General features: G+C 61.5%; 1 protein-coding gene across 2 annotated transcripts; it reads left to right on the top strand.

Moving 5' to 3' along the window:
- The first annotated feature begins 3,088 nt into the window (after positions 1 to 3,088).
- Positions 3,089 to 18,943, top strand: CPLX2 (complexin 2). 2 transcript variants are annotated; one of them, XM_051793919.1, is made up of 5 exons: positions 3,089 to 3,224; positions 7,821 to 7,918; positions 16,562 to 16,669; positions 17,156 to 17,331; positions 17,502 to 18,943. In XM_051793919.1, the coding sequence occupies exons 3-5, from the start codon at positions 16,639 to 16,641 to the stop codon at positions 17,697 to 17,699; spliced, it is 405 nt and encodes a 134-aa protein (XP_051649879.1). In that variant the 5' UTR covers positions 3,089 to 3,224; positions 7,821 to 7,918; positions 16,562 to 16,638; the 3' UTR covers positions 17,700 to 18,943. The 2 variants fall into 2 exon arrangements, with proteins under 2 accessions (XP_051649879.1, XP_051649880.1); XM_051793920.1 differs by lacking the exons at positions 3,089 to 3,224; positions 7,821 to 7,918 and adding an exon at positions 14,429 to 14,480.
- Positions 18,944 to 19,311: the final 368 nt, after the last annotated feature.

Raw genomic sequence — 19,311 nt, 5'->3', positions numbered from 1 at the left:
TTGCTTATTACGTGTTGCAGCTATCCTAGTGCCAGCATTCCCAGCTAGGGACCAGTGTCCATTATGGTCTCTGTGGCCTCGGCAGCCACCAGCTCCCCAGTGCCCAGTTGTAAAGCCCCAGGCTGCAGTAGCACCACAGCTCTTGGACACTCTAATCCTGAGAATACAAAGGAGAAGCAGGTCCTGCTCCAGCCCACCCATGGCCATCTCCTCCTGGCCTCTCTGGGGAAGTGACAGGACTGGTGGCTCCCATTAGTGAGGTGAAGGGAAGGCTGGGGAGAAAAACGACTATTGATCGTCCCTGTGAGTTCAGCATGAGGCACACAGCCCACGGCTGCGATCGATAGTGCCAGGGAGGCATTTGCTCTTGCTCTCACTGAGAGTCGTGTGTCCATCTGAGGCTCCAGGAGGAAGCCTGTGCTGTGCCATCATTCAGCACAGCTCCTGCACAGGTCCATCCTCCATTGTGCACCCTCCACCAGGTTCTCCAAGCTGGTATTTTCATCCTAGGAGGCAGAAGAGGGGGGATGCTCACTCGTGCACGGCAGAGGTGAGAAAGTGAAGCAGCCATGCAACAGCTGGAGCCTCTCCATCCCCTCAGTTCCCACTCTGGTGTTTCACGGGGCGCTCAGCGTGAGATCAAAGATTTCCGTCCCTCCAGAAGAGGATGTCGGCAGGGAAGGCAGAACTACACTTCCCAGAGTGCTCCTGGCACTGCCGGGGGAAAGGCTGAGGGACCCAGACAACGGCTCCTCCCTGCTCCTGTATTATTCTCCCTCTTATTTATTTGTGGGTTTTCTGCACTTAACTGTCTGCCTCGTCCACTTAATTGGGGGATTATTGCCACTACCTGCCCGCCCGCCAGAGCCCAACTCATTACTGGGGCTTATTTATTAGCAGCGAGGCAGCAGAAACGCACCCTGCAGCTCCCTCTTCTCCAGCACAGGCTGCTGGAGGCGATGGAGGAAAGCGAGCGGGAACCAGAATGGGGCCAGAGACAGCAACCACAGTCTGGCTAGGGCCAGGTCAAAACCTCTGCCATGCATGGAGGCATCACAGCAGCCTCTTGCAGCATCTGGCATCAGCCCGCGACACCTGCTCTTGGCAAAGCGCAGAAGGAGCACTGAGAGCCTGGCTGCTCCTTAAAAGTGTTCCCTGAGCTCGGGAAAGGTCAGTCGCACAGCGCTGTCCTTCTGCTCACAGCGAGGGACCCCTCTGCTCAGCACAGAGGCAGCTGAGTGACAGCCACATGGCAGGGTGATGCCATCGGCTCACAGATGCCCACGGCAGGGAGGCAAAGGGGCCAGTGCCTCCCGAGCCCAGGAGAAGCCAGCACCCCAAAGCCCCTTTCCAAACTGCTGCTCCCATTTCTAGGCAGGAGAATCCAGGAAAAATGTGGGACAGCAGAAGAGAGCTGCATATTGAGCGCTCTGATAAATAAAACATGGCGAGAAGGCAATCAGAGCTGCCCACTTGGCTGCAGCAGCTCTGTCTGCGGCGGCTGCATAGGAGGAATTCACAAGAGGTGCCACCCCAGCCGTCAGCCCCGGCGCTGCTCCTCTGCTCACATCCAAGTTTTGCTGCCTCAGCACCGGGGGGGATTGATTTATTCATCAGCTTCTCCATCCTGCAGCAGCCCTGCAAGAAGGAGTGGTGCAGTGAGCTTGAGCTTCTGTGTGATGTGAAGAGCAGCACGGGAGGAGCAGGGAGGGATAACAGGAGGTGGCTCCCAGCTGACCTGCATCTGACCCTGCCGTGATGCCTGGTGGAGGAAGGATTCCCCAGGGTGGGAAACATGAGCAGCAGACTCCCCTGGGGCCACGATGCTGAGCCCTCCTCAGGCACTAAGGCACAGCTGTCTTGCACCCCCTTTTCAGGAGGGAGAGGCAGGACTCCGCTGTTCAGAGGGCGATCAGAGATCCCAGTGACCAAACAGATTACAAAAACAAGTTACAATGAGAGGCACAGCCCTCCCAGGAAGCACCAACCCCAAAGCATCCCCAGGGCTCAGTGGGACCTGTTTTGCACACCCACAAACCCAAAGCAAAATCCAGGGGGAAAAGGGCTTCAGCTGCCTGCCAGGAACATGGGGGCAGCAGCCTGTGGAGAGGGACTGGGCAGGCGAAGGAGGAGCCCCAGCCCCTTAGGCCAGTGTGGATCTTGGAGGCCTCTTGGCCATGCTCTGCACCAAGCCCTGAACCAGAGTTTTGGCTTCTTAAAACCTCTTTGGACAAGTTCTTGCTCTTTGCTCCACTCCTTTCCACCACTCCCTGCCCCACACAACAGCACGTGGCCAGCCTGCCCATATCCCCATCCCAGAGCTTTGCAGCCCCCCAGAGCAGCCCCCTCTCCAGCCTCTCCACCCATTCTGCTCCCTCTTGGCTTGCCTGTGAGCCCTGCAGACCCCAGCAGGTTCAGAGCTCTTCATCACCCCATCCTTGGAACACCCTCTAAGAGCGCCTGGGCAAGGGCTTTGTCACATGCAACAGGGGTCTCTGATTTGGGGAGCACCACTGGCACCCCAAAACACCCCAAGACTGGCACACCAAGACAGAGGTGATCTGTCTAGAGACCCCTCCTCTGGAGGGGCTGGCAGTGCCATGGGAGAAGAATTAACAACTCTGGGGGAGAGAAGCACTGGGGCCTGTGGGGAGAGAGAGAATATTGGAGGGAATTGCTGGATGGGGGGGGGGACTGGCAGATCCACGGGGTCAGGAGGGATGGCCAGGGACTCAGGGAAGTTGCTGTGTACTGGGGAAATGGGTGGCCAAGAAATGGGAGGCATGGTCAGGTACTGGGGGTGGCTGTTATGGGCACTGGAGGTGCAACTGCAGGCACAGGCAGTACTGGGAGGGATGTTACATGCTGGGGGGTGATGCTGGGCGCGGGTGGGCATAGCCAGGTGGCAGGGGGAGATGGTTGAATAGCGGGGGGACACCTCGATACCGGAGGAGCAATTACCGGGTACCGGAGGGGAACCGCCGAGTACCGCAAGGGACCGCCGGGTACCGGGGCGGAAGGCTGGGCCGGGGGCTGCCGCCCGGGGCGCGGGGCGGTCCGGAGGCGGGCACGGAGGCGGCCCCGCCCGGGAGGCCGTGCGGCGGAGGGGGAGCCAGCACCGGGCCCCCCCTGTACCGCTACGGCTCCCGCCTCCCTTCCGGCGGCGGCTCCTTCCCTGCGCCGGGGGCGGACGGGGCGCACCGGAGCCGCGCCGAGCCAGCCAGGTGGGTGCGGGGCCGGGCCGGGCCGGGCCCGCCGTGCCGCAGAGCCCGGGGAGGGCCGGGCACGGGCGCGGGGATCGGCCCGACGAGCCTCCCGGGGCCGCCGGCTTATGTAACGGGGCGGCGGCCGCGGAGCGGCGGGATGCGGCATGCGGGGCGGGATGCGGGGAGGGATGCAGGTGATGCGGGATGGGGGAAAGGATGCAGGTGATGCGGGTGCAAGATGCGGGGCTGAGCGGCGCGCCCCCGGACTGCCCGCCCGCAGATCTGGGGAGGGGGGACGCGCCGGTGTGGAGGGGTTGGGAGCAGAAAGTCTGTCACCCTCGGACTGTGCTTTGCACACCCCCTCTAGCCCCTTCGTGCCTGGCCATCATCCGGCAGGCCCAGAGTGGGGAGTAGGCAGGGAGAGGAGGAGACCTGCTCCCCCCGCCATCCCCTGTCTGCACCCGGGAGGCTCCGTGCACCCTTCTGCTCTGGGGAGCTCCTCGTACCTGCCGGGCTCTTCCCATGCCTCCCCAGCACTGGCTCCCTCCTCCATCCTGTTCTCAGCAGCTGAGTCCAGCCACTCGTGGAGCATTTCACCTTCCTCTCCCCAGTCCCCTGGGATTAAACCACTCTTCCCTCTGCACTGTCCCTACGAGGTGCCTCCCAAACCCCACGCTCCAGCCCCTCTCCCTGCTGTGCCCCCATCGCTGAGGCTGCAGCACACGGGCAGGTGGCTGCCGTGATCCAGGCCTGGCAGCAGAGGGTGGCACTGCTGCCCGCATGGCACGAGCGTGACCGGGCAGCTGCTGCCCGAGGCAGGCAGAGTGGTGAGTCAGAGTGGCAAAGCAAGGCTGGCACCTTCACTCAGAACAGGGCTCATGGCTCAGGGCTTCTCTGTGCAACTATCAGTGGCAGCTGCTGGCTGGGGCTGGTGAAGGAATTGTTGACTGGTTAAGGAACTGGAGCTGGCAAAGGAAGCAGAGTGATTCAAGTCAAACTGAGGTGCTAGGTTGGGCAAATAGAGGATAAGGAAGGGCCATGGACTCAGGATGCAGAGGAGTGTCCTCCCTGCCAAACCTGTCCTTGTCTACCTGAGGCTGCCACGACAAGCTCCAGCATGGAAACAGGGAGCTCAGTCCCCATCCAGCAACACTGCTCCTGGTGTCTGACCCTCACTGTCCTGGGGAAACTGGAGACAGATCAGCTGAGACAAATTGGCACAGAAAAATGTCTCAAAGTCTCCCTTGGCTGGGGGCCGAGTGTGTGTTTCTTCAATTGCCTTGCATGATGACATTAGTATTGAAATGACCCCAACCAGACAGAGCTCAAAACACCTCACAGCACTGGAGGATGATTGCGGTTTACACCTTGGCTCTTCCCTGGGTTTCTGCAGAGGCTGCTGCCAGGCACAGCCCACCGGGCCTGGAGCTGATTGTGAGGAGCTGTATCAGGAGCCAAGGGGAGCCCCGTTGAGTTGCTCGGAATGGTTTAAGCACCAGCACCAAGAGGTCCCAGGGCAGGTCTGGTACTGTGGGAAAACCCTCTGGGGAAGAGACAGTGACCACTGGCAGTGTGGCACATCTCTATTTTTGCCACTGAGCACCACTGTGCCCCCATGGCCCAGAGCTTGAGAGGTCTGGTATGGCAGGTGGGCATGGTCACTGCAGCCCAGGCTGCTGCCTCTTCCACCAGCACTGAGCTCAAGCCCTCGGGCATCATGCACTGCCCCAACAGCCAGGGCTGGACCCAAAACAGGACCTTCCCAGCAGCCAGAGGATCTCTGCTCTCACCCGCAGCCTCTGTGTGTTCCTGGCCAGACCTTCCCATTTGTTCTTATGCCAGAATCATCCTCGAGTTTAAATGATCCTTCTCCCTCCCCGGTGTTTACTCGCCGGGTGTATTTATAGAGAGCAATCAGGCCTGCTCAGCCAGGGTAAACAAGCTGTGCTCCTGCGGGCTGCTCTCGCGTGAGCGCTCTCTGCTCACTCGTCCCAGGAGCTTTCCTCTCCGCCTCTCCAGGTCCCATGGAGCCTTCCTGGCTGCAGAGACCCAGACCATCTTCCTCATTCAGCTGTGGGCTCTCCAAGCTGTGCCCCCAGGCACCAGTGTCTCACTAGGTCACCCAGTACTTCACCAGGAGCCACTGTCACTTTTACAGTGTTGTTCTGCACTACAGGTCCCTGCTCCTCCTGTGCACAGCCAGGCCATCATGTCCATCCCTCCCTAGCTGGTGTCACCAGCTCCTGCTGTGACACTCACCAGAGGCTCAGAAACATTATTCGTCCCCGTCAAATCCCAGAGCCCCATGACAATGTGACCCAGACCTGCCCTGTCCTGTGGCAAGATGAAGTGTGCAAGAGGCATTGAGGTGTTTGAGGCTAAGGATCTGCTTTTTGAAGGCAAGACAGGTCAGCTCAGGTACAGGACCCCAGCTGGGGGCTCTGGGGGCTGCCCAGTGCAGTGTGACACCCCAATCCCTTTGCATCCCTGTGTGAGGGCCGGGACAGTGCACTGCTGGCAGATACTTTCCCCAAGCATCGTGAGTCTGAGCCTTCCTTCTCACCTGGTGCTCAGACACAAAGCTGATGCCAGATCCAAGACAGGTCCCAAGAGCATCTCCCTTAGGCAGTGGAAGTGCTTTGAGATGCATGCCCTGAGTTTGTCAGCCTGTGCACCCCGCTGCTCCCCTTCCCCAGCCCACCCTCCTTCCAGACATTTGGACAAGCTCAGCTGTTCAAGCAGGGTGCCGAGAGCTGGAGGTGCCAAAGCACAAGAACTGTGGACTCACTAATGGTCTCATCTTGAGCATTAAGTTTTCCCTGGATACTGTCTTGTGTCCAGACCTCAGCTAGATCAAAACAACCCTGCCAGCTCCTGGGGACACCTCTATCTCTGGAGGTGGGGGTGTTCTGGCACATCACCCTGCTCTTCTCTTCCCTGTCCTCTGTGTTTGGCTGCGGTTGGTGTCTGGTTGCTTGGACAGACAGACAGATTGAGCTAGTGCAGCTGTCCAGGTGAGATGCATCTTTGTGGTACTGGGAGGCTCTGCCTATTGTAAAGGAGGAAAAAAACAACTTTGGTCTGACTCAAATAAAAAATACCCTACAGGGATTGGAGCAGAATCCCCCAGGACTCTCTGCATCCTCTCAAGTACCTGGACAGGGGGTCCCTACTCTTTCCACCCTCTGGGTTTTCATCAAATATCTCCTGATTTGCTACCCCGGGCCATGGCCAGCAGAGCCAAATTGATTCTGTTCCAGCCCAGCTGTCTCCTTGGCACTGGGCTGTCTGGAAACTAGACGCCCCCAGGCACACATCCCTGCAGCACTCTGCAGCCCGTGTTACCCCGCTCCAGAGCCTTCCTATATCCAAAGGAGGCAGCAGTTGTCCCCAGCAAAGGTCACCTTCATGCTGCTTCTGAGCCCTTTCCAGGCTGAGCTTTTAGCACTGCATTTCCCAGGGAAGCAGTTGCCATTCTGGGGTCTCCTTGGGGGTCTCACTGGGGATCCTTTGCCTCTTTCCTATAGCCAACCTTACCAAACCCTGTTCCCAGGGGCTGTCAGTGTCTCCTGCTCCTGGGGTTGGAATGAGACATCCCTATTCTGTAATGCTTTTTAAAATGCAGGCTCCATCCATCCCAGTCCCTGCTCTTCCACAGCATCGGTGTTTGCCTTTGTTTCCCCCAACTCCCCTGGGTCATATATTTATCTCCAATTTGCCAAAGCCTCCCTCCTTTCCCCTGGTGGAGGAAAAGCTTGAAGTTAGGATGAATGTGTAACTTCCCCAGGAATCTGCTCCTCGAGTCACAGAGCAGAAATCACACTCATGACACCCATCACGGTGACACCAGTCAGCCACACCACAGGGACAGACCACCCCAGAAACTGCCAGCATGGCACCCAACACCCTGGTACCCGGGTCTCTGCACAGCCCCTTCCCAGGCCAGCATCCCCCAGGAGCACTCCCTGCATCTCCCCAGGCATCACAGGGGGATTTCAAGGACATTCAAGGAAGGGACAAGATCCCCAGACAGAAGTTTCCTGTGGTCCAGCAGAAGTGGGGAGCCCAGAGCGGCGTCAGGCTTTCTTCGATTGTCGAGTCTGAGCAGGGCTTTTGTTTGGCGGCTTGTTTTAACTTGCCATTATGTTCTCCAAAGAACAAATGTGCAAGCTAAGGATGGCAGAGTTAATGTGAAATTTTAAAACCCTCAAAGAGTTGAGAGCTCTCTAAATTTTTAATGAAGGCATCCAAAGTGCCAGGTACCTGCAGAGATAGCCAGGAGCCCTCTGCCAGCAGCAGAGTGGGTGTCCCTGATTTAGGACAGGACCAAAGACCCTGACAAGCTGCCACCTCCTGCAGCCTGTCACCCTCTGCACACCCCGCTGGGCTCCTATCTGCAGAGAGATGGTGGCTCTTGGCAGCAGGTTGCTCCCATCCTTGGAGGTTGAGATGTGGGAAGTACACAGACCCACCCTGGGCCCCCAGGTGGCAGAAAGGGCAGCAGGCAGTGGTGTGCTCTGTCCATCACCCATCAAGTGTATCCATTTTGTCAATGCCATCCATTCCTGGAGCCCCTCCATGGTGCTAATCCTCTCACTGTCTGTGTCTCTGCAGGCCCTGCTCTCCCTGCGATGCTCAGCCACCCCCACGAGGTCTCTGCCCCCCTGCGTTAGGTGCCGAAGCAGCAGACACCTGGTGCTTCACACACCAAGGTAGGCAGTGCCGTGGCTCTTGGGGGGCTGTGGGAACATCTCACTCCCCATGTTATGGGGGATGGATGGGGGGTGCAGAGATACCACCTGGGGCCACCTCAGCAGAGCCAGTAGTGTCACACAAGATGGGAGGGGGGGTGTCTATCGTGGGCATCCTTGTGACACCTTAGTGCAGGGCAAGAGGCACCTGGACTGGCTCAAGACCAGGCAGAGACCACAGGAGTAAAGACCAGCTCAGATTCTGGACAGATGCTCGGCACAGTCCCGCCTGGGGACCATGGCAAGTAACAGTGACTGTGGAGCTGGCACAGGGACAGGAGGTTTTTTTCTTTCTTCTCCTTTTTTTTTTTTTCTTTTGAAAGCCCCCAGATGGGAAAGGTACGAGCCAAACCCCACTGAAAGCAGCCAAGAATGAATTTTCTGGCCCGAGCCCCAGCAGCTCTTGGAGCGTTGCCGTGCCCGTCCGGCGTCACGCCACAGCGGAAACCCCGAGCGCAGACAGGCTGGGGGAGGTCTCAGATGGGGTGGGCAGCAAGTCCCCCCACCCATCCCAACTGCTCCCTGGTGTGGGGATCTCACCCCTCCCAATGTCCCAGTGTCCCAAGTCAGGGGGTGAATGTAGGCTCATCCTGCTCCCACCGAGCTGCAACTTGGCTGGAGCCCAGGCACCCAGATGTCCCCCTCCACGCTGCCATGGAGCCCCCCACCGTGCAGCCATCTGCTGCTGTTGGAGGACAGGGTGTCCCTGGTGTGGTGCCCCTCATCCAACTCTGTTGCCCAGGGCATGGGGCATCTCATCTCCTAAACCTCCCCTCCCATGGGGGGTTTAGGATGAACCCTTCTCCCACAGAAGGCAGATGCTCTCCCAAGGCTAGGCTGGGAATTTGGGTAGAGCAGGGCCAGCCATGATGACATCCCTGCTTCTTTCATCCCCCCATTCCCCAGCCTTGGTGGTACAGAGAGGGGCTAAAGCACCCCAGTCTCTGCCCTCGACTCAGGAGCCCCAAAGATCTTTCAGGATCCAAAACCTATGTCAGCATGAGGCTGAACCGCAGGGGAACAGTGCCCAGGGTCTCATTTTTTAGGATGTTTCAGCTGGAGGGTGGACAAGGTGGGGGCTTCCTTGGATGCCCAGCCTTGAGACAATTGTGCCCTTGTCCTTCACACCTTTTTTCTGTCAGGGAAATGAGGGTGGGTATAACCACTCTGAGGCTTTCTGTGGGGAGCAGGTACCCAAATCCCATCCTGACACAGAGCCAGGAAGAGGATCCTTGGACATCCACTCCCCACACATCATGACCACCTCGGTCATCAGTGCCTGCACAGGCCCTGCATGTCCCTGCCAGAGCAGCAAGGCTGGAAATCAGTATGTACACAGGCTAGGGCAGTGGGGAGGCAGTGCAGGGGCTCAGGGGGGCTTTTGTCTGCTCTCCAAGCAGTGTGTGGTGTGCTGCACCCATCTCTGCTCTGCACTGGCCCCTGCAGAGCTGCGGGTGTGCGTGCCTGCCATAAATATTGATGGGGTGGACTCAGTTGTGCCTTTGAATGGGCGATTGGGATGTAAATGCTGTACCTGCTGTGTGGGCAGGGGAAGGCGTAGGTGATAGCACTGAGGCTGAATGCATAGTGGCTTTTCTACAGGGAGGTGGTATCCATCCTGTGTGTGGTAGGGGGTTGAAAGCTGCCAGGTGAGTAATGCCCAGGGGTCATAAACTTGTTTGGGGAACTGGCCAGGCCTGCAGGGAGACTAAATCTTCTGGCTGAGACTGCAGTGAGCCACCGCGGCTCCCACAGCCTGTCCCTGCACAGGATAAACAGCGAGGGGCTGCAGTGCCTCTGTTTAATAATGCATGGCACAGAGGCACCGGACACACGCCGGGAGTCGGGAGCTGTGGGGATGAGGAGTCACCACTGCAGCACTCAGGTAGCAGAGTCCATCCCAGCATCCCCCAGCACTCACATGTCCATCCCGGCATCACCCAGCGCTCATGGGACATGGACTCCTTGGGGCTCTGAGTGGCCTTGAGACTGGGACTGGGTGAGCAGAGCTCTGTGTCACAGGGCACAGAACAGCGGTGGCAAAGCCAAGGTGCTCAGCCGTGCAGTGGCTGATATCCCAGCAGCAGTGGATGCTTCTTAGCTGGAGCCTGGAGCTGGCTCCCTGTCCCCTTGGGCACTCTCACTGGGAGATTCAGCCCCTTCATCACTCTCTCACACAGATGTAGATGTAGATGGTCTTTTTGGGGAGCTCTGAAGTAGCACAGCACTGGGAGCACCCCTCTCTCTCCAGCATCCTCCTGGGACACAGCCATGCTGGGAAGAGCTGGAAGCTGTTGGCTTGGTCCTCTCCTCTCCCCATCCCTCCATCAGCCACAGCCTTCCTGGCTCGCACGCTGCTGTTGCCATGCCTGGGACGAGCAGGTGTGTGTGTGCTGGGGCCCTGCAGGCACCAGTTCACAGCCAGCTCCTGTGAATGGCCCTGGGGACACGCACGTTCCTCATTGCGTGCGGTGCCATGATCCGGCCCCATCCACCATCTGCTGCGGCAGCTCCCCACCACCCACTCACTCCCCAGCCCACACTGCGCCCCGTGGCACAGAGCCAGGCAGGGATGAGCTGGGGGTGCCCGGTGAAACCCCACCCCACAAGGAGGGGGCAGACAAGTCTTCCTGAGGGATGGCGATGGAGTTGTGGTAGCAATGCAGACAGGTCCGCAGCACTGATGCCGACGGGGCTGTGGTATTAATGCAGACAGACCCATGAGGTGATGCAGGAGAGCAGGAAGAGCTGCAGTGTCAGCCTGAAGCCCCTCTGGCTGCAGGGGTGCAGTGCTGTGCCCATACAGAGCAGGTAATGGGGAGGGCAGCAGGAGCCTCCCCCAGCCAGCCGGCAAAGCCTAGAACCAGGGAGACCCTCAGGACATGGGGCCAGCAGAAGTTGTCCTGTGAGGATGGCTTTGGCCCGTTTGCTTTGTCCCTCTCTGATCAGCACAGGATCCCTACCACCCCCACTCTTTTTCCAACAGTGCAGCTCCCACAGTCAGGAGCATCACAGTGGAGCCAGGATTAAGCCATGGCAAGAGCCCACCTTCGTCCCTGCCAGCCCCAGGGCTCATGGTGAGCTCCCAGCCAGCCCCACAGTGAGAGCCACATTCACACCCCGTGTTTGCTGTGGGTGTGATAACAAGTGAGTGGGTGCTGGGGGGGCACCCACATGTGCTGAGGGGGCTGTGACTTGCTGCAGAGGCAGAGCAGTCGCTCCAGCATCCCCAGGGGCTGGACGCTGGAGGGTCCAAGCACCTCATACTCGCCCTGAACACAGCATAAGGGTCCCTGTGGCGAGGGTACCCCTCACCTCGCACAGTGTCACCAGCAGGAGGGACGGCAGGGGCAGCAGGGGCTGTCCCTGCAGTCTGTTCTCAGCTGCTGCACTGGAGGGTCCATCTCCAGACTGACACTTCAGCACGCTGGTGCCTGTCCCTGTCCCCGCCCGGTGCCAGCCCCAAGGGGCCAGGGCTGCTCTTCAGAGGCTACAGCTGCTGCCTGTTTCGTGCTGCCTCTTCCCCTTCTCCCCGCTGCTGTTTTTGTTTTGTTTAAGAGGCTGGGTTACGAATTTTAAACAGGCTCCTGAAAAACCCAATTACCTCCAGAAGACAACCTGATAAAAGCTGCCTAAGTGGCACTGTGGAAATCGCCTTGTGCAGCAGCTGAGGGAAAACCAACATAACAAAGCCTTTGGAAATGGAGTTAACCACTTTTAATCCCTTGGTGCGATGAGAAGGACCAATAATTATTTTCTGCATAGTTGGGGGGGCGGGGGGATAAGTGAAGTAACTGCCCTATGCTAATGGGTGGCAGCAGGCTGGGCTGGCAGTGCTGCAGGGATGGGTGCAGGTATTCAGGCACCCGCTTCCCTCTGCCCGGTAGCTTTGCCCAGAGGCTGTGACCTTGCAGAGTCCCTGTCTGGCTGTGGGAGCTGGGGACAATGCTGATGGGCAGGTGCCACTCAGGCGTTGCTGGCGGCGGATGCTGTGGGCGATGTGACGGCACCAGCCAGCCCCGTGCCCTTTCCCTGGGCGCCAGCGTGGAGCCGAGCAAGGCAGTGCCAGGGCCCTGGCTCCTGCACTAGCTCCACCCCTGCTGTGCTGCCCCCGTGAGCCGGCACAGAGGCAACTTGTAGGACTTGTCAGTGCTGAGAGCTTCTTCCTCCATTTGGTCACGGTGCTGCCCTGTCCCTCCCATCCCTCCCTGTCCCTTCTCTTCCTGCCTCCTCAGGCAGCTCCAGGCAGTCACCCAGCAGGTGACACTGCCCAGGATGATACCAGGGAACAGCTGGTCCTAAAGAGTGCCTGTGCTGGGCACAAGCACCCCAAACACTGGCCAGAGGCAGCTCAGCTCTGGGACTATGAGGGTCCCATGGGGCCATTCCTGTCCCAGGAGCAGGGGTGTCTGCAGGGGTATGAGGGGCAGGAGGATGGAGGCGATGCCCAGGGCTGGTGACAAGCCCCTGGCTGCTCTTCCCATGGGAGCCCAGCCAGCAGGGCAGAGTTGGGTGCCTGCCAGCCCGTCGGCTGCGGTTGCGCCGCCGGCACCGGCAGCTGGAGTGCTGGGGCGTTTGGCCTCAGCTCACATGAGCCTCGTGCTTCCCGCAGCAGCAGGGACGGGGGCTGCTTCGCCCACCTCCCCCTGGCCACCCTGCACCCCACATGGGGCTAATGCTTGGGGACAGCACTCCAGGACACTGACTCCCAAGGAGGGCAAGCCCAACGGCACTGGACACTGGCACAAGGGATGTCCCTGCCAGCGTGGTCACAGCTCATACTGGGAGCAGTCCTCAGGCACACTGGGAGCTGCTGGGGGAGGATGTGCTTAATGAGTCGAGGCATCTCCAAAGATTGAAAGACTCAGGGACCCATCCCAGGAACAAAGGGAGGCGTTTGTCAGGCGCTGAGAGACGGGCTCGTTAATTCCTCCTGGCTGTCACACTTATCTGTAATGAATTTGTGCTCCGCTGTATTATTTTTAATACAATAGGAGCGGTGCCGCCCGCCCACCGCCCGGCTGCCGGGAGCGCTGACGTCAACACCCGGAGCAGGGCTGCCGCAGGACGGATGGATGGACAGACGGACGGGCCAAGCCTGTCTTGCCGCCCACATGCCTGTCCCACCAGCTGCCAGCGGGCAGAGCGGGGCTGGGCACAAGGGCAGGAGGCATTTTTACTTTGGAGGTGGAAAGAGGAGTTGTTGGCCGATGCCGGGCTGAGGGCTCAGAGCTGATGGAGATTTGCTACGCCAGGGGGTATTTTTGGGAGCAGTGAGAGGGGGTGAACAAGAGGGCCGAGTCCTTGGTGTGTTGTCCCTGTGCTGAGACTTGTCCGTGGCAGCTGCCATGCATCGAGGCAGGAGCACAGGGTGCACACAAACGGATCTGTCAGTGCTGCATCCCTGTGGAGGTGGCGCTTGCATGCCAGTTTTGGGCCCCCCAGCTGCAGGATGGCTCCCCACTGCTGCCCCACATCCTGCATCACTCTCGACCTCCCTGCAGCAGCCCTGGCAGTGCCCAGCAGCACCAGGAGCATCTCCACAGCCCACACTACTGTGCTTGTGGGGGCAGCTGCAGCCTGTCCCAGCTCCCCACACCCTCCCAGGTGTAGGGGTAGGGGGTCCCTGAAAGGACCCCACACTCAGATCCTCTCCAGCACTCTTCTGGGCCCCTGAAGGGCTGCTTCTCCAGAACCTCACCATTAAACATCAGTTATCCCAAAGCCCGGCTCCAAGCACCACTAATCTCATTTGCACAGGGCTCGTCTTGTCTTTAATAACTCAGGGCTGGATTAATTAGGAGGCACCGGCTGCCCCTCTGCAGGGTGAGCACACACCGACCCCGTGCATCGGGACGAGGGTGGGAGATCTGTCCCGCAGTGCGGGGGGAGGGAACGCAGGAGGGGCTGCAGGAGACTGTCTCCCTTCAGGCAGGTACAGGGGGGCCAGGCAGGGAGGTGCCCCCCATTTCCTGGATGGGAACCCCGTTCTGAATTGGGTCCTGAGCTCTGTGGGCATCACAGCCTGGATGCCACAGCGAAGGGGAGGGGGGCACGAAGTGATTTATCAAGGACTTTGTTTAAACTCCCGCAGCCATCCCACACCCCTGCAGAGGGGACCGGGTTGCTTTGGGTCGGGGTGCCGAGTGAGGGAGCAAGGAGGTGCGGGACTGGGGGGCAGCTCCGGCTGATTAATGAATGCCTCGTCTCGCCCGTTAATTACCGCGGCGGTGAATCACTAACCCCGCGCAGGAGACTCTCGCCCCGTCCCTCCGCCGCGGGAGCGCGGGGTGGTGACCAGCGTGGGGGGCCTGTCCACATCCTGCGGGGCTCCCCGGGACGTTTCCCTGGGGGTCGTGCGGCGTTTCCCGGGGGGGTCCCGCATCCTCCCGCCCCCGCGGGGGGCCGGTCCGTCGCTCCGGGCGGGCCCACGCGTGCCGCCGGGGGCGGGAGGGGGCCGGGCCGCGGCGGGGCGGGGCGGGGCGGGGCGGAGCGGCGGCAGCGGCGAGCGGCGGCGGAGCCGGTGAGTGCCGGTGCTGAAGGGACAGCGCCGCCGCTGCGGCACCGGGCGGCCCCGGGCGGCGGGCGGGGCCCCGCGCCGCAGACACCGGGATGGGATGGGGTGGGGAGGGGGGTCCCCGCGGCACCGCGTCCCCTGCGCGACCCCCGCCCCCAGCGCGGTTCCCGCCCTCCCCGTGTCCCCGCTCCCCCCGTCCCCGGTGTCCCCTGCGCCCCCCGTGCGTGTCCCCCGGCTCCCGGGTTCCCCCCGCGTCTTCCCTGTACCTACGCCCCTGTCGCGGAGCCCCACCAGGATCCCGCACTCCGCTGCGGTCCCGGTGTCTCCCGCATGCCGGGTGTCCGCTACGTCCCGTGTCTCCGCTGTCCCCCGCCTTCCCGGCGCCCCCCCGCCCATGTCCCCTGCGTCGCTGCAGCCCGTGCGGTGTCCCCGCACGGGTGTCACTGGTGTCCCGGTGCCTGCCGGTGTGCCCTGCGTCTGCTGTGTTTTCCCCGTGTTGCCCTTTTCCCTGCACCCCGCGATGTCCCCCACATACCCCGCTATCGCTGCACGACCCCCCGCCAGGCGGCCCCGGTGTTCCGATGCCCCCCGTGTCCCCTGCACCTTCCCTACGGCCCCGGTTTCCCGATGCTTCCCAGTGTTCCCTCATCCCCGGTGGCCCCTGAGCCCCCCACTGCGGTCCCGGGGCTCAGCACTGTGCTACCTGGAGAAGCACCCCCCACCCCTTAGCCGCGGGGTGCCCCAGCGCTGGCAGCAACAAACTTCCCAGGGTCACAGCTCCTGGAGACCCTCCAGCCCCCTGGGGTCCCGGGGATCTGGGGTGGGGTAACTGCGATTCTGCGGCACTCTCTGGGCACATGCACACACACACACACACACATACACACAGAGAGAGAGAGAGCAAACTGCACCCCCAGTATCTGAGCACAGCCTGCAGCCCCCCACTCACACGGGGCATGTGGGGGGCATGGGCACCCCCACGGGCAACCCCCACACACACATCCCGCCTGTAATCCCCCACATGCGCGCACACACGGAGCATGCAAGCAGCCTGCAACACCCCCACACGTACACACACGCGACACAGTCTGCAAATTTGTGTGCACAGACCCCGTACAGCCTGCAAACCCACGGACCTGCACAAACAGCCCCCCACACACACTAACACAGCCTGCAACACCCCCCCAGTGTGCAAACACACACACACAGAGCAAAAACACGCAGCACACAGACACAACCCGCAAACCTGCGTGCACACACATCCGCAGAGCCCGCAAACCCCGACACTCGCACACGCACAAAGCTTGAAAACAGGCTGCAAGCCCGCACATCGTGGGGGCACGCGCAGCTTGCAGCCCCACAAACTTATCACGCGTGTGTGCACACACACCCTATGCAAACACACCTCTTGAGCAAACATAACCTGCACGCCTGCACAGAGCTCACACACAAGCACACGCAGATACGGCGTGCACCCGCTCCGTCCTGCACACACAGTGCCCCTGCATGGTGTCACCCATCTGCAGCACTCGCATGGATCACACAGACAGTGACAGGCTGCTGCTTGCAATCCCTGCAGCCCCCAAACATCGCCACAACCTGCCACCAACCCTCTGCAGAGCGCTCACATTGCGATAGACACGCGCGCACACGCAGCATCCCATGTCTGGCTGCGCCACGCTGGCATCCCCAGGCAGGGGCTGTCATCCCCTCCCCCAAAGCAGGGGCACACGGTGGATAGTGGTGTGGTGGGTCCCCATCCCACCAGCCCTCAGGCAGCACCCCTGGCTCCTGCTGCCACACCAAGGGCAGTGGTGAGGTGGAACATCCCTCTGGAATCCCTGTCTTGGTCCCTCCATAGGTCCTCAAGGCCAGCAGGGATGTGAGGAGGGGGCTGCGGGAAACAGACACAGCACACCCTCTGCCTGCAGACCCTAGAAACTCCCTCTGTCCATCCTGGAAGGCATTTGGGGCTGGAGATGCAGAGGGTGTAAAGTGCAGCCCCAGGAACCATCCCATTTCTTGCGCCTGGGCGGTAGGGACCATGGGCGTGGTGTCCCCAATGCTGTCCCTCTCTGCCCACACAGGTGGCCCAGGTCAGCAAGCCCGGACAGCAGTGGATGAGCGCTGGGCACTGGCCTAGCCACACGCACACATCGGCACCATGGACTTTGTCATGAAGCAAGCACTGGGCGGTGAGTGGGTGCTGTTCCCCCTCAGAGTCCCCTCTCCGGGAGTGGTGCTGGCCTGACAACCTGGGACCACAGTGGGAGGGACATGGCAGGGGGATAGAGTCACACAGAGAGCCACCGGCAGTGGGGAGCTGCTGCTGAAGCCCTCTGGGGTTCCTGTTCCCAGCACCGTCAGCAGCTGGCTGGGGAATCCTGGCTCTCCTGCCGCTAAGTGGGATTCCCCGGCAGGTCCCCTGGGTGCCGAAGGAGCTGCCGGCATCTCCTCCGGCTGACGCTGAACTAGGGCAGCGCAGCCAGCCCGTGGCACTCCCCATCCCCACAGCCTCCAGAGCCTGTCTGCAGCCCACTTTGGCATCGGCGGCCCTGGGGATGTCCCAGGTTGTCCTTGTCAGGGGGGCTCCTTGCCCTGCCTGCTGCTGCAGGGCTTCAGCAGCCAGCGCTGAGCTGCAGCACCCTTGGGGACCAGCCAACGCTCTTGTGATGCCACAGGGGCCACCAAGGACATGGGAAAGATGCTGGGGGGCGAGGAGGAGAAGGACCCCGATGCGCAGAAGAAGGAGGAGGAGAGGCAGGAGGCCCTGCGCCAGCAGGAAGAGGAGCGGAAAGCCAAGCACGCCCGCATGGAAGCCGAACGGGAGAAAGTCCGGCAGCAGATCCGTGACAAGGTGGGCACATGCTTCTCCTGCACCCACCCCTGCTCCTGGCACCCGGGGTGGGGCTGGGACAGGGAGCTGGCATGGCTGGGAGGAGGGTGGCCCAAGGCAGTGGTGATGGGCACGGGCACAGTGCAGGCAGTGCCCTGTGCCTGCCCTGCTGAGGGTCTGTGTCCTCTCAGTACGGGCTGAAGAAGAAGGAGGAGAAGGAAGCAGAGGAGAAAGCTGCCCTGGAGCAGCCGTGTGAGGGCAGCCTGACGCGCCCCAAGAAGGCGATCCCAGCAGGCTGCGGGGATGAGGAGGAAGAGGAGGAGGAGAGCATCCTGGACACCGTCCTCAAGTACCTGCCGGGCCCGCTGCAGGATATGTTCAAGAAGTAACAGCACTGTCAACCCTGCCATAGGGTGCTGGGGCATGGGCGCCCTCTCCCCTACAACCCCTCCATCAGCTCCCTTGGCCCCGGAGAGGGGGTCCCCACACCCCCTCCCATCCCCTCCTGCCCTGTCCCCTGACCAGACCAAAAGCCCGCCCCGTCCCGTCCAGGCAGGGCCCCCCCCACCACGCCAAAGGGGAGCAGCCCTGGCCGGACAGGGCGAACCGGGACCAAATGCACTGATGTAACCTCGTGGTGGGCTGGGGGCACCCAGGCCCTACCGGCCTCCCCGGGGTGGCTCCTTGTGCCCCCTGCCCTGCTCCTGCCCTCCCAGGGGACCGCAGCAGGCCTCTGCTCGCCTGCCCTCGTTCCCAACACTGCCATCCCCCTGCCCCGTCCCGCCCCGGGCCAAGCCCAAAGCACAAAGCCAGGCGCCCTGCCCGCAGCTCCCCCATCCCCAGTCGTCGGGCACGGGGGTCCCCCGGGGCTGCCCGGTGTGCCCCTGCATCGGGGGGTTGGAGGGGACCCCCCTCCCCGCATCTCTGGCCCCATAGTTAAAGCCATATCAGTTAGACTGCAATACTTCAGCACCGGGAGGAGCGGGCGCCGCGCTCCGCCAACCGTGTACAAAGGCACGTGCGGGGCAGGGCCCCCCCTGCCCCGTCCCCCCGTCCCCGCCGCTCGCTCGTCTATGTCTTGGCCCCGCTGGCCCCCGTCCTCGCATTAGTGTCTCTGTGCCAGGGTGCGCTCCGTCGCTCCATGCGTCCTCGTGTCCGCTGCTCAGACTCCCACCCCCGAGCCCCCACTGTCCCCGGGGGCCACCCGCGGCGCTGAGCCGAGATCCCCCCGCCGCGCTGCCGGGACCCCCACTCTGCCCCCTGCAATAAAGCCAGCGCAGGGCCGAGGGCTGCCGGGCCAGTTCAGGGCTGGGAGTGCCCGGCTGCCCCCTACCTGACGCTGGACACACGGGTCCCCGGGCCTGGGAAGGGATCCCTGGGCAAGCGCCCCGGGATGTCCCAGGAGCTGCTGCTTGTACCCCAACGGGGGGAGGCAGGGGCACACCCTCATCCCAGCCCCTCCCTTGCCACACCGTGCTCCCCCCTCCCCGTGCTTCCTCAGCCACGGCCCCCAGCTGCCCACCAGGGCCCTCCAGGGAGGTGGCGGGCAGCTCGGGGCCCCACAGACATGCTGTGACCATCCTGCTCGAACTAGTCTTTGACAAACTAATAAAATAAAGGGATTTGTACATTGCTCCAGCCTCTTCTCATCCATTGCTTCCCCGGGTCCCCATGTCAGCTCCCTCTCCCCACCAACCCCACAGCTGACACCTGGCAGCTCATCACATATGGTAAGGCCACAGGGCCCACCCTTGGCAGCACCCAAGCCAGGCCACAGGTGTAGGGAGTGACCACATGTGGCTCCCAGAGTCCTGCTCAGTCCTGCTGCTCCCCACTCTGCAGGTGTCATCTCTGGGGATGGGGACAAGGCAAAAGGGACAGGTGCTGGTGGACCCATGTCCCACAGACATGGGACTGACCCAGGGACTTCCTTCACTGAATGACAGAGGATACCCTGGGGTACAAGGGCTGTTTCTGGTGGGTCACAGCCTTCTGTCCCCT

This window comes from Manacus candei, unplaced genomic scaffold (genome assembly GCF_025592945.1).
Source record: "Manacus candei isolate 608988 ecotype Guabito, Panama unplaced genomic scaffold, ASM2559294v1 h1tg000037l, whole genome shotgun sequence".
Lineage (NCBI taxonomy): Eukaryota > Metazoa > Chordata > Aves > Passeriformes > Pipridae > Manacus > Manacus candei.
Note: the sequence above shows the minus strand (reverse complement) of the source record. Positions and strands in the feature narration are given on the sequence as shown.